The 19,607-nt window shown below is 39.5% G+C and overlaps 1 protein-coding gene across 1 annotated transcript in view; it reads left to right on the forward strand.

Moving 5' to 3' along the window:
• The window catches only part of ASAH2 (N-acylsphingosine amidohydrolase 2), a gene marked incomplete at its 3' end in the record, with an annotated part of 77,923 nt that overhangs the window by 50,256 nt on the left and 8,060 nt on the right, over positions 1-19,607 (forward strand). The window contains exons 12-18 of the mRNA XM_080911592.1: positions 619-734; positions 2,424-2,518; positions 5,172-5,211; positions 5,905-6,000; positions 8,914-9,009; positions 11,246-11,392; positions 19,152-19,211. Of these exons, the coding sequence (XP_080767718.1) occupies positions 619-734; positions 2,424-2,518; positions 5,172-5,211; positions 5,905-6,000; positions 8,914-9,009; positions 11,246-11,392; positions 19,152-19,211 (650 nt within the window). The remainder of the gene's footprint in view (positions 1-618; positions 735-2,423; positions 2,519-5,171; positions 5,212-5,904; positions 6,001-8,913; positions 9,010-11,245; positions 11,393-19,151; positions 19,212-19,607) is intronic.

The following is a 19,607-nucleotide window of genomic DNA, read 5'->3' on the forward strand; positions in this document are numbered from 1 at the left end:
TCTATACTGGGGGAGGGAACTATTTATCCATATACTCTTCTTTAAGCTTGGGTTTTCGACTGTAATTATTAAGTTATGAGGCTTTCTAAAATGTATGTCTGTATACAAATTCCCCATCAGATAAATTATTTGAAAATCCTTCCCTTATTTGATAGGTTGTCATTGCAATTTATTGATCATATTCATTGAGACACAAATATCTAGATCAGTTTTCATTTTTTTACTTGCCATTACACTAAAGAGTCATTCATAATTATGAAGGAAGGCTTACCCTGTAGTTCTAAAAGAAAATAAGGTGATGCAGATCATGAACCTGTGGATTAAATTAACCTGTCTTTATTTCTGACATAAATGAGCAAAGTTAACATGAATATAACTTTAAGAGTACCAGAGAAAATGTATTGTTATTGTTTATTGAAATGACAGTCTAATTAAGGCTGTCATTTTATGACATACAGAAAACACTGCCCCTTCTGTTGCCCAAAGTGTTGAAGCCATTGAATGACAACCTTAATAACATGTCTGAAATGTCTAAAATGATTATGCCCTACTATTTAAATCAAGACATCCTCAGAGGACTAGTACAAGGTATCTTATTAATTATAACAATTCTAATAGGAACAACAGAAGGGAATCAATTTTGGGACACTCTTCGGGACCAGGTCTTCGGAAGACCATCTGAAGAAATCATAAAATGCCAGAAACCTAAACCAATCCTAATTCACACTGGAGAGGTAACACATTCGATTGTCATAAGAAACTCAGAATATTATACTTTGTAGTTTCTGAGATATCAGAAAATAGTCAATGTCTACCGACATGACAGATCTTATTTATTCTTACACAATTTGTTATTTATTATTATTACATATTTACTACCGCTATGATTATTACATATAAGTGTGTGGGGGCATGTTTGTAGAGGTCAGAGGACACTTTTGTGGAGTTGGCTCTCTTTTTGTACTTTTACTTGGGTTCTGGGGACTGAACTCAGCTTTGTGTGGTTGGCACATAACCTGAAGAGCCTTCTCAGTCAGTCACCTCCCATGAATGTTTGATATTAAAAACTTGGGTGCTAGAACTAACTTTAAGAATTACCACTGTAAAGTCTAACAAGTTATCTAATAATTAAGAAACATGGAAGGGATTGGAATATAGAAAAGGAAGACTAGAACATTCATGTTATTTGGGCTCCAGGAAGGTAGTCCGTGAAGGGTTCTTTGCAGAGGAAAATATGTAGGTCATATAGGAAAATTCTCATGTGTCAATTCTCTCATGTTAGACAACACCATTTATCTGTTTACTTAGTTATGTATATATGTATGTATTTATTTTTGTTAGTACACGTGGGTGTACAAGGACATGTGTGGTCAGGTGTATATGGAGACCAGATATGTTATTGGCTACCTCAGATGTATTCTCTGGACTACAGGCCTTATGTTTTGAGACACCTTCTCTCTCTGGGACCTGCAGCTCACCAATTAGGCTAGACTGGGTGACCATCAAGCTCCAGGGATCCTCTGTCTCTACTTCCCAATGCTAAGGTTGAGTGCATGCCACCATGCCTGACTTTACATAGGAGTGCTGCAGATCTAACTCTATTCCTTCTACTTGTGTGGCAGCATCATTAAGTAAAGCACTTTTTGTTCTGTTATGTTTTTCTCAAGACAGGGTTTCTTTGTGTAGCCCTGGCTGTACTGGAATTCACTCTGTAGATCAGGCTGGGCTCAAACTCAAAGGTCCACCTGCCTCTTTCTCCCGAGTTCTGGGATTTAAGGCATATATCCCATCCAAGCTGAAGAAAGTTTCTTTTAGCACTACTTTAGAACATAATTTTTTGTTTTTACATTTGCATGGCTAAGAAGTCATCCCACTATTAGTAGAAACATGATTGTTGAAGTGTAAGCATTTTAAAATAGCCCTTTCTGGTATCCTATTAAAATTCTCAGGGTAGGAGAAAAAAGGAGGACAGGATAAAGAGATATTTTCTACTAATAACAATATGGAAAAAATATATTTCCTTAAAGAAAGGTTGGAAGAGGAAGCCAGACTTGCACTACTGGGGTAACAACAGAAATGACTATTGAACAATTCTAAGTGGCATTCTATATTCATTGAGGAGATAGTCTCTTATACTACCCTGGAGGTACCCTTGGTGTACCATAACAATGAGTCTACCAAAGCTCACTTGGTAAGTTCAGGGTAATACAGCATTGGGATTCACGTTATGGACAGGATAGAAACACGCACGTTATGTGTTTAATGTCACAGCAGAGTTAGAAATGAATCCTATGGTGTGATAAAAACAAAACAAAAAACTAGCTTCAAACATTCAAAATGGTTTAAAGAAGGAACTTATGTGACTATTGACAATGGAAGGGGTAATTTATGCCGAATGCAAACTTTCTTGTTTTTGGTCTCAGCTGACAAAACCTCATCCTTGGCACCCAGATATTGTTGATGTTCAGATTGTTACTATTGGGTCACTGGCCATAGCTGCTACCCCTGGGGAATTTACGTAAGTTTTTCATAAAAAATCCTTAATACTAAAGAATATATTTCTGTTGGAATTGATTCTTTTAAAAATTGTTGATCTGTTTTTGTGTGTCTGTGGAGGGGCTTGTGGGCCATGACATACTTATTCAGGTCAGAGGATAAGTTGTCCAAGTCACTTCTCTTTATTGACCATGTGGGTCCTGGAGTCAAAACTCACGCAAGTGCCTTTACCTACCAGCATCTCGCTGGCCCTGGGATTAGTTCTTAGTGGAAGTTAGTTCTCTGCCGATCTCTTTGTAGTCTCCTGTAGTATGTTTGGCAACAGTGACAAATAATTTTTACTTATTTGGTGGAGCATCTGTAGAATAAATCTGCCTATGCTTGCGACCTGTGAAAAAGATGAAGGGAAACATGAAAAATGTACAAGCCTGGCATTTCAAAGGAGAAAGAGTACAGTGGATTATGGAAGTACGTAGACTTGAAATAATATTAAAACACTTGAATGCATCAATTTAGACACTAAAGATTGACAGAAGACTATTTGAAGCCTGTATCTTTTACGATCTTTCCAATCTCTATAAGGGGAAGTTTGTTGAAGTAGTCCTTAAATTTTTTTTCCTTTCAAGAATTCATCAAATTCTTACATTCTGCCCAACACTGTTTATCATTCCACATTCCTGCCATCATCCACAGATTATTTCACCAACATTCAATTTGGTTTCCTCCATTGGTCCTCTGTAGTTCTTTTCCAATACAACACCCAACTGCATTCTTTTAAAACAGTGGTTCTCAACCTTTCTAATGCCATGATCTCGTGTTGTGGTGATCCATGCCAGACAATTATTTTCTTTCCTACCTCATAACTGTTATTCTGTTACTTTTATAAATCATCATGTAAATATTTTTGGAGCTAGAGGGCTGCCAAAGGGGTTGTGACCCACAGGTTAAAAACCACTGCTTCAAAACATGAACTAAACATGCTACTTCTCTGTTCGAAACCACCCAGTCCTTTCCCACCTTATTCCAAGCAATCCCTCCCATCTTTCCAATTTCTTTACAGTTCCCATGCAGTCTGTTTCTCAGCACATTCCCCGGTGTGATTTCTTTTGGTTTTCCTTCTTTCTCATCCTGATTCAGTCAGCCTGCGTCATTGTCAAGGTTTTCTGTATAGAGAGAACTAGAAATGTGCCTGCCAGACCCACTAAGCATGTTCTGGGCTTGGAGATTCTGAACTTATGGTTCTTTCTGTATAAAGCACATTATCTCCAGGTGGTCTCAATGCCAAGTCTTTTATTATTTTTTAATCCTTTGCTGAACTATCTAATGGAGAGGCAGGTACTATTCATACCCCATACAAGCAACTTTACCAACAGTGACACAACTGCCACTGTCGCATCAGCACCACCACCAGTATCAGCACCACCACTAATGCCATCATGCCCTCCATGCCATTTCACCCTTACTCTGCTTTATTTTTCTGGTGGTGTTGTGTGTGTGTGTGTGTGTGGTGTTCATTTTTGTTTTTTCATCATCTCACTTTTTCATCTATTTAGTCACCTTCCAGCTTTGGAATTTTGAGGTTTTGTCTTGTACTGTGCATTGTAATGTTAAGTGCAGGACCCCTCCCCCCCCAAACCTGGAGTCTGCACATAGCTCCTGGAACCCTGACTTCAAGTTAATTCTGATTGGGGAATAAAGATCCCAATGGCCAATAGCTGGGGAGAAGAGACATAGGTGGAGTTTATGTTTCCTGGACTTGAGATCACTAGAAGAGGAGAGGAGAGAGAAACCACAATGGGATAGATGCAGGAGAGGAGAAAGAAGAGCCACCAGGCATTAGCTGAGCTATAAAAAAGTGGCCATGTGGGTTGGCCAATTGGCTAAGAACTAAGAGAAGCCCCAATGAACCACAGTTGAGTAGTAATTTGGGTTACTGTTAGGAAGGTGAATTCTAATGGCATAAAGGGTAAACAGTTTCCCAGCTACTGTGAAGCTTAAGGCATATGTAAAAATATACAGGCTTTGTGTGTTTTTTTTTTATCCAGGAACATAAATGGTCCAAGGTGGGTAAAAATTCCACACCAGGATTATTTAATATTTTTTACTACCAATTGTAATTTCCATTCCATTAAATCATTATCACATAAAAGTGGGCCTGGTAAGCAAGATATTCAAGATTTGATTGAAGGATTAAATATGAAAATGAAGTGGCAAGTTCACTATAGGTGGGGCCAAGTATCAAACCTTCCCTCTGTCTCCCCCATCCCTACACTCTCATTAATATTGGATGTAACTGTTCAACTATTTTGATCTCATGAAGAGAAAATGATGTTGTAATTTTTTGTGGTGCTCGGGTTGGAGTCCTGGGCCTTGCAACTGTCCAAAAAGTACTCCACCACTGAACTACATCTGAACCCTTGATGGACTTCTCTTGGTGATGCTCACTGATTTTATTTCCCTCTTTGGTCAAATTGTGTTCAGTTCAGGATTCGCTTTGAAGATAGGCTAGTCAAGGGGAAAAGCTAAGCTTCTTTTTAACACCATCAACTTTGACATATTTTACTGCTGTGTGTTGAGCTAGGCTAGGATTTTTGGCATGTACTAAAAGCCTTTCTGAATAGCTTACACACATACAAATAGGAAGATGTTAAAATAATTCTGTTTTCTTGAATCAGAACCATGTCAGGACGAAGACTTCGTGAAGCACTTAAAAAGGTAAGTTAAATATGCAATACAATGCCTTTATATTTATATTTGAGGATGAAAAAAAACTCCTATTAAATTATTCTTTCTCAAATGACTAAAGTTTATGTTCCTTGAAATTAGTGGATAGAGATAAATATGAAATGCCAATTATTTAAGAATAAGAAATAAAATATAAGGGAATTATAACCAGGTTAAAATATTTTATTTTCATTTATATTTAAATAATTTAAAGTGGATGATGCTTGTATAATATAAATAGTAAATTACATCTACAGAACCATCATATTTGGGGACCTTTTCCCCTGTAGTTTCTTCAGATTCAAGCCATATTGGAAACAGTTGTGAAATGATGTACTAATGGATGTCTTGTCTTGTTATTTGGGTCTATAAACATCTGTTTTAAATGTATAAGTTCAATATAGTTTTGAGGCAATTATTCTTTCACAATATGATTCTACATCTACTAATATAATTATTATAATTTTCATAGGTCCATTGATTTGTCCAACTATAATGTGGATTAGGTCTTTTTTCAAAGTATTCTTTTTTTATACTTTCACAATCCTTGGTGGTTTTGAGTCATTGGGATGATTTTTCTTAACAGGTGCCTCTTCTGTTAACAATTTATACCAAATGTGCACTTTAAATGAAACTCAGATATTAATAGCCTTAAGCATTAAAACTTTTTACTTTCCCTTCTAGGAATTTGCACTTTATGGGATGAAGGATATGACTGTTGTCATTTCAGGGCTAAGCAATGTTTATACACATTACATTACCACATATGAAGAATACCAGGTAAAGTAACAGATTCTTACGACTCTTTTATTACACAGTCTTTCTGGATCAGCCATGTTTCTGAGAGATGACTTTGTTTTAGGTGAAAATTCTAAGAGAATAAGCCAGGGATTATATTTGGTTTGGGGTTCATCACTTTCAGGCACATCTCAGCATCACCGATTCAGTCACTCACTACCATGTAATACTGACACTTGTTTTATGAAGGGCACTGGTAATAAACCTGGATTATGACATGCAAATAAATACCCAGAATACATTTGGCGTCTTCTGCTTCTGGAGGGCCTCCTGCCTGCTATTTATTGAATGCACCATTAATGAATTACTTCGCAACTGTAGCTATGCACAATCTGTGAAGTACATCTGGAAGTAGCATATTACTCTCTCTATATATGACTCAAAGCAAACAAACCAAAAGTCCTCTCAGAGTTAGCGATCTGATGTTCACAATTACTTCCTTGGGTGTAGAGTTCTTAAAGCAGCCCAGATCCCTTTCAAAAACAATAAGTAATTAAATATGACAATACTCTAGAGTCCCACAATTAATAATTATAAATAGATCTCCTGGCATATCATGGCAGTCCATACAAGAGCATTTGGCATTTAGCTAAAGGATCCTACCATCTAGAAAAATCTTAGTTGTAGCAGTCTGTTTCCCATCATTATAAGTATCTGAGACATCAAGTTATACAGAGAAAGGGCTAATGTTGCCTTATGGTTCCAGAGGCTTTGGTTCATAATATTATGCACCCATAGCTTTTGGGTGTCGCTAAGGATCCTGGGCAGACATGATAATTCATGCTATCATATGTAAAACTCTTTGCTTCACAGATAAGCAGCTTATTGGAATAAAAGAAAGAGCGTGGTGTTCAGAATCCCTCTCAGGGCATGCACCTGTGACCAGAAGTCCTTCTAGTTACACCTATTGCAGATGCCACCAGCTCCTTGTGGTACTTTCCATAGAACCAAGACTTTACCACCAGGAACTTGGGGTGTGCATTCCAGATCCATACGATAGCATCGTGGGGTAAAAGTTCTTACCTGGGGTTAGGAACAGTTGCACTTCACTCCGTGCCCTCTGCTGTTTAGAATGCCCTTCAACAAGTAGCAGTAATGGTAACAGTCCCCTTACCTTGTCACATGGTTCCCACAGACCTAGAAATACCTTTTATTCTTTTTCTTTTGTAAAAACCAGAGAAGTTACCAGGTCTACCTTCATCGAACTGTTTGATAGTGCAAAGAGAAGGCACACATTCTTTCACAAAATTCGTCACTGTGTGGTGATAAAGTCCAGTCTAATTTGTTTAGATTTTAAGTGTTTTGTTTTATGCACTTAGAACCATTATTCTGAAAGTCTACCGTACAAGCAAAGTTGGGAATTCCCTGCAAACTTGATTGCTTACTTAGGATGATGTCTCTGCAAAATTTACTCTTGATTCATTCATTGATGTGTACAATAGACCATTTGCTAGTCATTTTATGGAGACAGAGTAATGATAAAAAATACTGCTTCTTTCTCGGTGTTCCATCAGAGATAAAGGAGAAAGCAGATAAAAATGCAAAAGACTGGGGGCTGAAGAATTGGCTCAGTAGTAAGAGCACTTAAGGGTGGAAGACCAAGTTCAGCTCCTAGCACATACATGGATGCTCACAAGCAGGTGTAACTCCAGTTCTAGGGATAAAATGTCCTCTTTTTCTAAATTTCTAAGACTCTTACATTTATGTGGTGCACACACGCACACGAGCATGCAAGCACTAAATAAATAGATAAATAAATATTCAAACAGAAGACAAAGACTAGCAGGCATTTATCTGAGGCTTTGACAATGTTTTAGGTTCAGTCAAGCAAATTAAAAGTTAGGAATGTCTTCTGTACAGAGCAGGCATGTGCACAACAGTTCAGAGCACAGACAGAGCACGTTAATGGGCTCTAATTAACTTAGGACTCGTGACGGTGACAGTGAGGTAAGGGCCAGGGTGAGAGACAAGCTGAGTGAAGGGGAGAGTCCTTTGTACAGCACAGTGAAGTTCTGACCTTGCTGAGAAAGTTTTCATTCTGTGAAATGTCACTGGGAAGGTACTATAGGTGTGTGGAGACAGAATTTGATTACCACACTAAAGTAGTAATGGGCGAGGAATGCAGGTTTATACAGAGTTAGGGCCAAGAGGAAAGGGAAGCAGAAAACCTTGAGAATTTTTTAAAGGAGGCGTAATGACACTGTAAGGACTGGTAGGAAATTATCAGCCTTTTCTTTTCAACACAATCTGAAGACCTTTAAAATGTAGGGTGGGGAGAAGGAGGGGTCTAAGATAACTATCAACTTATTGCCATGGAGATTCTGGAATGGTGGCAAGTAGCACACCACAGGAAAGCTGGTGTTCTGGATGATGAGGACCTTTGTACACTGATAGCTTGGGGGTTCTTGTAGAGTCACCGAAGGCAGGGAACCCATGAGATGCACGTGTCTATTTCATAGCTGTGTAGTACGGCAGACATTCTTCCATTGTAGAAGGGACCATTAGCAGCCAACATATCTAGAAATCATTAAATAAGACCCATTTACCCTTATTTTATCTTCTGATGTTCAACCTGGGGGGAAATCACAAATAGTACAGAAGCTTACAACAGATGCAGGCACAAGAATTGGAAGTTTGTAACATCTTTCAGATGAAAAGAAATGGAGCCTAAAAGGAATAAGCGAAAGAATCCATCACTTTAACAAGGATCAGATTCCACCATTTACTTTGGCTAGTTAGTGGAAAATGCTCACATTCTGTTCTTACAAAAACCACTGAGTATCTGCTAGTATCGAATACTGTGAATGGTCCAGACACCACTTTGCCCCAAAATGCTATCCTTCCATACACTAACTGATGTATGCACAACTGTACCTCTTCTTGCTTTTCCTGTAGGCTCAAAGGTATGAGGCAGCCTCTACAATTTATGGACCACACTCCCTGTCTGCGTACATCCAGCTCTTCAGAGCCCTTGCTAAAGCAATTGCTACGGTAATGAAATGGTGTGTGTGTGTGTGTGTGTGTGTGTGTGTGTGTGTGTGTGTGTGTGTCTGTGTCTGTGTCTGTCTGTGTGTTTATGTTTGTCTTCAGGGGAAAAAGACACTGAATCAAGAACAACATTAGGTACACATGTTATTTGACTAATTTTAGATTATATGCGATTTACCTTTGGAAAGAAAACTGGAACAATAATATCACTAAGTAAATAACTCAAAGTTTATTGGTAGTAAAATTCACGTTTAATTAATTTCATCTAGTGGTGTCAGTCTGTTTCATATGTATATATGAAACTGTCATTTGAAGTAAGGAGGTATTATTTTTTTTCCATGTTTCTAGATCATCAAAAATATTTGCAGGTGGCAATCAGCCTTCTGTATTATGACCCTAGTCAGAGTCCACTTGCCAAATCCCTTCCCCCCACTCAGAGCTGAGCAGACCATGCAGTTGCAGCATACTTTGATGCTCATTCTCTTCATTAGAATATCTTTGAAATTGAGATGCATTTTCCAATCGGAGGAACCTCACCCTTACAACTAATAGCATTTTAAATTTCTCAATGGTTCAAAATAGTGGGAATTGTTGCAATGAATGGAGACTTGGGCTTGTTGAGCTTTAGTACTGCCTTGGCATGCACACACGCATACAGCTGATTTATTACAGTTCCTTAGCATTGAAAAGTCCGCCTTTAGGACATATTTATTTATGTAGCTGCAGCTGTGATACAGATAGTTAGTTGACAATCGGGACAAAGAGCTTAACATAATAAGCAAATCTGTATATAATACACGTAGAATTTATAATAGTAATATAATATTTATATTTATAATTTATTATAAATTATTATAATATATATTTATATTTATATATATAAATATATATTATATATTTATAATTTATAATATTGCTTGCCACATAATAGCTTTTATAATAATAAAAGCTGTGAAATGATGGCATAAACAAACCATTTAAAGAAACAGCGTGCCTACACTGGATTGAAGGATATGACACTTATGTGCTAGAGACTAACTCAGGCATTTCATATAATTCTAAAGCTGCCTATTGTATTTGAAATTTCAGTATAATATGGAGACTTGAACATACTTTGCTTACTCTTTTTTTAAAAACCACAGTTCTCTTAGCCCTGGTCCTTGTCTTATGAAAACTTGGTTCTTGGTCTATGTTATGTTCACTTATTTTAAGACTGACTATGTGGTCCTGAAAACTAATTGAGTATATTCAATTCCATCTGCTTATTTGCAGAGTAAGAATGACAATATATTTCTCATACCCTGTGCAGCTATAAAAACTAACAATCCAATGTGAACGTTGAAGAACATTAAATATACATCAAGGACAATTGAAACAGAGATTCTTATTTTGATGCCCCCCAATTAGAGTTAGTGAACCTTGTGAAAAAATTATATTTGATCAGAATACAGCTGACCTTAAATTTTTAATAAAAATATACTTATTATGTTACTCAATACAGATTTGGGACTAGAAGAGGACCTTGGTAATGACTTTGGGTAAAAGATTATCCACAATTTGAACTGAGCATGTTGCAAGTATATTGTTTAGTTTGACTCTCAGCACCTGAATGGAAAAGCTGGGCTATATATTTCCTGTATTCTTGTAATCCCAGTTCTGGGGAGACAGAGACAGGAGGTTCCCAGGACCTTGTTTAGAAGCTACTTAGTTGAATCAGTGAGAGACACCTGTCACAGTAACCAAGATATGTGGTACCTGAATAGGAATGATATTTAATATTAACTTCTAACACACATACACACCGGGACATGTATGTGGAAACATATGTAAGATACAACATTAAAAATATAAGCACAATGGCAGTATCATGTCATGGAGTTAAAACATGTGGTAGATTGCTACCTTGAACCACACAGGGAAAACAATGGCTGCCCAGAATCTAACTTGAGTAGTATGCCTCTACATCTGCTTTCTGATCTCTAGATTACACCAGCCAGGCTAGCAAAGAAACTACCTTCAACTACAACATTATTCTATCAAAAATTTTTAATTACAAACATTTAGACTGTCATTTTAGGAATGTGCCTCACATTTTGCTAAATGTTGTTAGCTTTCAGAGGGCTGGTGTGTAGATGTGTGTGTGCCTCCTCTAATGAGGGCATTTCTTGGGATATGAATGGGGTGGGACTGTGACTTCACCTCCATTGTGCATTTCTTTAACAAATGCTCTCTGTTTCAGGACACAGTAGCCAACATGAGCAGCGGTCCCGAGCCCCCATTCTTCACAAATCTGATAGCTTCGCTTATTCCTAATATTGCGGACAGAGCACCAATAGGCAAACATTTTGGGGATGTCCTGCAGCCAGCAAAACCTGAATACAGAGTGGTAAGACTCACAGGAAAGTCTACAAATGTTTTAAGATTTTGCTTCTGGAGACAAAAGGAAAGACATCATTGCCTGCTTCTAGTGGTTCCCTATCATTGCTTCAGCAATGGCGATGTTGACAATACCACAGGCTAGCTTCAGCAATGGTGATGTTGACAGTACCACAGGCTAGCTTCAGCAATGGCGATATTGACAGTACCACAGGCTAGCTTCAGCAATGGTGATGTTGACAGTACCACAGGCTAGCTTCAGCAATGGCAATGCTTACATCTATTTCCATCTTTGTAGCGGGGACTGTGAAACACTTCCCTCCCCCCCCCGTGGTTAGCTACATAAGATTGAATTTCCAAAATGCAAATTTATTTAGTAGATAGTCAAAGACCCATGCATAGGAGTTGGACCAAGCCATCTGCGATAGGAAAGCAACAAAAGTGAAGCAAGACCTGCACTGCTACATTTTAATGCTGATTTCCTGTTCTGCATTCTTGCTGAATGATGTATTCATTCCAGCAGGTTTTCTCCCCCCACCTTGGGGTTTTCTACATCTATTAGGTAATCAGCAAATGAAGTAACTTGATTTATTCATTTCTAGTTTTGTCTTTTTTTCTAATGAAGCATGACTAAGCTTCATCTGTTACTGAGTGATCTAGAATGTAGTGCCAGTTTCTCACTGCTGGGATAAGACAGCCAAGACAGCAACTGACAGCACATGGATCAGTTAATTCCTACACTGTGGTGGCTAGGTATCTGATGAGAACAGCCTGAGGATGGAAGAGTATGTTCTTGCCTCACACATGGAGGATACAGTCCATCATGATGGGGGAAGCATGACAGTGGGTGCGTGAGACAGCTGGTTACGCTGCCTCCCTAGTCAGAAAGAGAGAGACAAATGCTTGTCTAATCACCTTTTCCTTCACCTTCAGTCCAGTATTCTAGCTTATGAAGTAGTGCCACTCACACTAGGGTGAGATTTCCACCATCAACTAAGTCTCTGGAATATCTTCATAAAGACTCCAGACATGTGATTCTTGTCTCACCAAGTGGCGGGGAGAGTGAAGCATCACAGCTGTGGAGAGGATGTATTTTGGATCAATGTTTCAGAGCTTTCAAACCTTATCACTTGGCTCCACGGCCCTGGGATTATGCATATTGGGATAGAACATCATGAAGGAAGAGTGTGAGACAGGGAAATCGTCCCACTCCATGGTGGCTGGGAAGTTTAAAGAAACACAGGGATGGGCTAGGGACAAGATGTAGCCTTCAAAGGCACGCTCCTGGTGACCTACTTTCTCAACCAGATCTTATCCCCTAATGGACCATTCAGTAAAAGTTCATAGTAGATAAAATGGGCAAGCCTGTAGGTGAAGTTAGTGCCCCCATAATTCTGTCATCTCTGAATGGTTCTAAGCCCTAGAATCCCAGCCTTCACCTTCACTACAGTAACCAAGATGGGAGGGAGAACACATCATATTTAAACCAAAACAACTCTGGACTAGGATTTGTGAGACTTGGTAGTCTTGGCTTGTTTCTGATGTTAGGAGATTAGTATTCAGAATTTCCCTATCATCTATCTATCTATCTATCTATCTATCTATCTATCTATCTATCTATCTATCTATCCATCCATATATATGTATATATAATATGTGTGTATGTGTATCAGTGTGAATGTATGCTATATGTACCTGCACATGACAGAAGGGGGTGTCGGCTCCTTAGAGCTAGAGTTACAGGTAGCCATGAGCCATCAAATTCAAGTCCTCTGTAAGGGAAGGAATTTCTCTTAACTGAACACTCGATGTATACCCTTTGATATGACACATTTGTCAGAAGTTTAGTAGACAACAACTTGAGTCAAGTCAAGACAGTTTTATTCCATATTTAGCATACTGCTAGGCTTTCCTGGTAGTAGATGTGGGATTTTTGTGAGTGCTTTTCTGTGTCACTGACATGACCATGTAGATTTCTTCCATTCAGCCTATAACTATGGCATTCTGTGCTAACTGATTTTCAGATATTAAACTCTGTCTGCCGCTTCTGGTTGCTAATCTGTTCTACATGCTGTTGGCTTTGGTCACACACTGCTCTGGGGTTTTAGATCCTGCCAAGGAAGACAGTGTTTACCTGTCTCATGGTTTCTGGTGACAAAGCCACAAAGATTGATTAGGGAGGTGTTTCTTCTTGTGTTTTCTGGGAAACTATGCAAAGATTATGAATCAGTATCTTTGGCTGTTTTTTTACTCAGGTCTAGTTGCAAAAGCAAATAATTTTGGGCTTTACTTCATGGCCAACATTTTAATGAGAGCTTTCAGTTTGTATAATGTTTTAGTCAGAGTTTCTATTCCTGTACAAAACATGACCAAGAAGCAAGAAGCAAGTCGGGGAGCAAAGGGTTTATTCAGCTTACACTGCCATATCACTGTTCATCACCAAAGGAAGTCAGGACTGGAACTCAAGCAGGTCAGGAAGTAGGAGCTGATGCAGAGGCCATGGAGAGATGTTACTTACTGGCTTGCTTCCCCTGGCTTGCTCATCCTGCTTTCTTATAGAACCCAGGTCTACCAGCCCTGGGATGGCACCACCCACAATGGGCTGGGACCTCCCTCCTTCATTGGTAGTTGGGAAAATGCCTCACAGCTGGATCTTATCCATAGAGGCATTTCCCCAAGGGAGGCTCCTTTCTCAGTGATAACTCCAGCTTGTGTCAAGGTGACATAAAACTAGCCAGTACACATAAGGAATGAGTTTCATCACTTTTCATGCATGCTGTCTGAGATAGATGTTCAATTGCTGTGATAAAGCACCATGACCAAAAGCAACTTGGGGAAGAAAGGGTTTATATCATTTTAGGGCTTGAAGTCTATCATCCAGGGAAGGTAGCCCAGAAGCTTGAGGCATGAATTCATGAAGAGGGCATAAACGAGTGTTGCGAACTTATTTACTCTGTTTCTTTCCTGCCTTCCTTCCTTCCTTTTTTCCTTCTTTCCTTCCTTCCTTCCTTCCTTCCTTTCTGTTTATTTTCTTATGTACTCTGCCCCCCCCAAGACCACCTGACCTGGGGTGGCACAACAGATAGTGGGCTGGGCTCCCCCCTATCAACCATTAGTCAAGAACATGCCCTACAGACTTGTCTATAAGCCAATCCTAGGGAGGTAGTTTCTCGGTTGCTTCCTTTTTCCAGATGTTCCTAGCTTGTGTCAAATTGAGAAAAACTAGCCATTCTACATATATATAATTATTCCACTGCCTGTCTTCCCCCCCCCATGGTCCCCTTAGTCTCACAGAAAGTTCCCGGTCTGTTTTCACCTCATATGTTCAAGTCTAGAGAAAACAGATCATGCTTGTTTATCACCCCAATGTCCTCTCTTTACCTCTGTCTGCACTTTATGCGTATTCCTTACCCCAACCTTGTAATTGAAGGTCATACATATTATATATTTCATGCATATTCACCTTCTTTCCATTTTTCAATATTATGCTTTTGGTTAGCGTACAAAAATGGGTTTTCTTTCTATGTATTTACACACACACACACACACACACACACACACACGCATACACACACACAAAGTTATATTTTGTTCTTATTTGCTGCCTACTTCCCTCCCCTAGTCTCCTCAAATTTGCTTTTATTTCTGATGAAAACAGGATAAATCATGACCCTTGGCTTGTCTGTAGAGCTGGTACATTTCCTCCTTGTGCTAATGTATCTCTGCTAAGTGACTTGGGAAGCATATTCCAATGTCCAACCACAGTCTCAATCCCAACTGAGTTGATACAACAAAATATTCATGAGACAAAACATCCAAACTGGGGCTGGAGCAAAGAATAAAAGCTTCTGTGGCCTGTGATTAGATGGAATTTAGATAAAGCTGGAGTCTGGTGATGCTGATTTTTGTCTGTTTCTGTGCTGTATTAACTTGGTTTTTAAATAATGTTATTAGTATAAAATGAGATGAAGAGGTGTGAAGGTAGAAGGGGGTGAGAACAAAGGAGAATTATATGCATGCCATCAAGCAGAAAGAGGATTGCTTGGGAAAAAGATTACATGCCATTTAGCAGTAAGAGGATCTAGGGGATATGGATTATGGAGTGAACAGAGACAAACAATTATCATATCTATATCATCTATATCTATATCTATCTATGTCTATCTTCTATCCATTCATCCATCCATCCATCCATCCATCCATCCATCCATCCATCCATCCATCCATGTATTCACCCATCCATCCATCCACCCATCCATCCATCCACCCATCCATCCATCCATCCATCCATCCATCCATCCATCCATCCATCCGTCCATGTATTCACCCATCCATCCATCCATCCATCCATCCATCTATCCATCCATCCACCCATCCATCCATCCATCCATCCATCCATCCATCCATCCGTCCATGTATTCACCCATCCATCCATCCATCCATCCATCCATCCATCCATCCATCCATCCATCCATCCGTCCATGTATTCACCCATCCATCCATCCACCCATCCATCCATCCACCCATCCATCCATCCATCCATCCATCCATCCATCCATCCATCCATCCATCCATCCATTTATCCATCCATCCATCCATCCATCCATGTATTCACCCATCCATCCATCCACCCATCCATCCATCCATCCATCCATCCATCCATCCATCCATCCATCCATCCACCTACCTACCTATAACAGTGTCACAAAGAAACCTAGCTTATATCTATTTTAAACCCCATAGTTTTTTATTTTTACTTTCATGGCACAATATCATATATATATATATATATATTTACATGTGTTTAATCTATACCCACATGTGAGGCAAAGCACACCATGTTTGTCTTTCCAAGTCTTCCTTCTTTTGTTTAATTCAGTGATCACTACTTCTATTACATTCCCTGAAAATTTAATTCTCCTTCATAGCAGCATAAAATTTTATTGTGTTATATTTTATCTACTCATCTGTTAATGAACACGAAGGATGGTTTCCTATCTTAGCTCTTGTCTATAGTCCTGGAATAAGCATAGACACACACTATTTTTCTGGTATGCTGTGCTGGCTAGTTTTTGTCACACTGACACAAACTACAGTCACCTGGGAAAAGAGAACCTCAATCACAGAGTTTTCCTTTATCTCAGATTGGCCTGTGGGCGTGTCAGTGGGGCACTTTCTTTGTTAATGATTAATATGGAGAAATTCCACTGTGGGTGGTGTCATTCCTAAGCAAGTTGTCCTTTTTTTTTTTTGTATAAGAAAGCAGGCTGAGCAAGCCAGGGAGAGCAAGTATCACTCTTCCATGCTTTCTGCCTCAGATCTTGACTCCAAGTTGCTGCTTTGAGTTTCTGCTCTAAATTGCTCTAACAGTGGACTATGAAGCGAAATTTAAACCCCCCTTTCCAGAGGTGATTTTTGGTCAGTGGTTATCACAGCAATAGAGAAGCAAGTGGGACATTGCCGACTTGGGATCCTTCATAACATGGCCAGGAATGGCAAAGCTGGATCACCTCATAGTTCTAGCCTCAGTTTCTGAGCAGTGTCAGTGCTGAGTTACATATTTATGTATGTACTGCCCAAAGGTACATATCTAATGGCAGGCGAGATGGTTTTCTTTTCCCCTGGTCCTGGCCGGCAGAGGTTGTGGCTGGTTTAGTAGCCAATCTAACTGGTGTGAAATAAATAAAAAATCTCAATGTGGCTTTAAATTGCATCTCCCTGACAGCTAATGATGTTGAATATCTCTAGGACTGTTGTTCTTCTTCCTTTTGGAACATTCTATTCCACTCATTAGTTCACGTCTTGATTAGGTGATTTGTTTTTTGGTATTTAAGTTCTAGAATTCTTCTGTAGAGTTTAGATAGGAACACAAAATCAGATCTTTTGATGACTGATCATCAAACTTGAAAACATTTACAGCTACCTGGGAGATGGACCTCTTTGAATCCCTGTGGAAAATCATCTTGATCATGTTAATTGATGTTGTAAAACCAGCTTTTTTTCTCTGATTATAACTTTATTTGTTTGTTTGTTTGTTTATTTATTTATTTATTTATTGGAACTAAAGCATTTTAGGAGAGGCTTCTGTGGTATAATTCCCAGTAAAATTTACCTTTGTCACATATAGTTTTGCAAGCTTTTCTGATTTATATTTGTCATTTGTAATTTTACACCTGTAGAGAATGCATTGATTACTCACTCTCCACTGTCCCTTATCTCCTGCCCACTCATGCCCATGTCCCCGCTCCCCGCAGGTCCTTTCCCATGCTTGTGTGCTTGTGGTTGTTTGATGTCCCACTGAGTTTAATCAGCACCATCTGTGTGACCATGAATATAGAGTTAGATGACAGACCCTAGTGGTCCCATCAGTGGGTACACATCTGAAGATAATGACTGATCATCACCTAGAATCCATAAATAACCGCTGGCGTAGAAGGAATGGGTAGAGACCCACAATGACCCACCCATTTCTTGATTGACATTTGTCAGATTCAGTCTTGTGTAGGCCCCTTACAGCTCCCAAGTCCATAAGTGCAATGGCTGTGTCATGCCCTGAAAGTAACATTCCAAAGTCTCCCCTGTCTTCTGGCTCTTCCATTCTTTCTACCTCTTCCTCTGCAACATTCTATTAACCTTCCAGGGAATGGTATAAATGTCCTCTTTAGGACTGAGAACTCAGTTGGTTTTTGTTTGTTTGTTTTTGTCTCAGCACCTTGAGCAGCCAAGACTCTGTCATGTACATCTATGTTATTCATTGTATAGAGAGGCTTCTCTGATTAAAGCCAGAAGCATCTGTCTATGCTCACATGTGCACATCAGCGTCCTTGAAAGCACTTTGACACATTTTCAAGCTCAGCTGTAGGCAGGAGCATTTTGGGGAAAGGGGATTCAGGTGTGTATAAAATGGAGCAAGAGAGGGGTTGAAGTGAAAGCACAACAGTTAGGAGTGTGCACTTCTCTTCCAGGGGACGTGAGTTCGGTTCTCAGCACCCATAACCGGTGGCTCACAGCCACTTATAACTCCAGTTCCAGAGGGTTCAGAGGCATCAGGCTTCTGCAGGCACCCACTCACCTGCACACATCTACAAACAGACACACACATATGCACATGATTAAAATCGAAACAAACCTTTATGGAAAGTCAAGAGAACTCGCTCACTGCTGCCTTGACTTGCACCTTTGAGGTGTGAGCTAGAGTAGGCTCTTCCTCCCATAGGCTGTTTCTGTCCCATTGTTTTATCATGGGAATGGGAAAAGAAGTTAAGATGGGTATACAGTTGGCATCCCCTAAATGCCTCTTCACTCTGTGGATGCTCTCCTTTGCTGTACAGAAGAAACTTTCTAATCCCCTGCAACCCTGTTTGTTAGTTTAGGGATTATTCCCTGTGCTGTTGGAGGTCATTTTCGAGGCTGCCTTTTCTCCAGTGCATGTGCTGACACCTGAATGGCCATGGCTGTGTGGGCTCACTCCTGATCTCTCTGCGGTCTCTGGGGCTGTTTGAAGACAGTTTTCATATGTTAATAATAATATATAATCTGAAGCCATTTTTATTTATCACATTGAAAAGTTTAGGTCTGGATCTTCGTTTATCAGGATCAGCCAGGGTTAAATTCTTCGGATCTAATTCCTTACAAATTTAGAGGGAATCACTTAATGAATTAGTTTGCAATGTGTACATCATCCGGGGCATTAGAATGTAGAGGAGACAATTCTTCTAGCCTGATAAAGAGGCCTGTTTTAGATTTAATTCACCGCCATTTTTTTTCAGGGAGAAGTGGTTGAAGTTATATTTGTAGGCGCTAATCCAAAGAATTCAGCAGAAAACCAGGTGAGCATCACGGTCTTCCGAATTTTTTAAAATTCCAAACATTTAAAGTTCCCCTTCACTTTACAGGAGAATCTTGCATATGCAAAAATGTATCAGGCTTTCTTTCCTACCTTGTTTGTGGAGGTGGAAAAATGTCCAGTGGGTGCAGCCAGTGTGGAACAGGATGTGGAACACAGAACCCATGAAGATTTAACTAACTTCTTATGGTGCCAAGTGGAGAACAGCTCCTCCAGGATCACACTGCTTCCCCAGAAGATATGGATTCTGAGGCGTTCTCATTTACATATTTAAATGTAGAGCTTTACTAGGCTTGTTAACTTATTGAAAGGGCCCAAATGGACATGATTTCCTCCCTGTTGGGGACCTTTCTGACCCCTCCAGCACTGCTACTCTGGA

Source organism: Micromys minutus (genome assembly GCF_963924665.1).
Source record: "Micromys minutus genome assembly, chromosome: 2".
Classification (NCBI taxonomy): domain Eukaryota; kingdom Metazoa; phylum Chordata; class Mammalia; order Rodentia; family Muridae; genus Micromys; species Micromys minutus.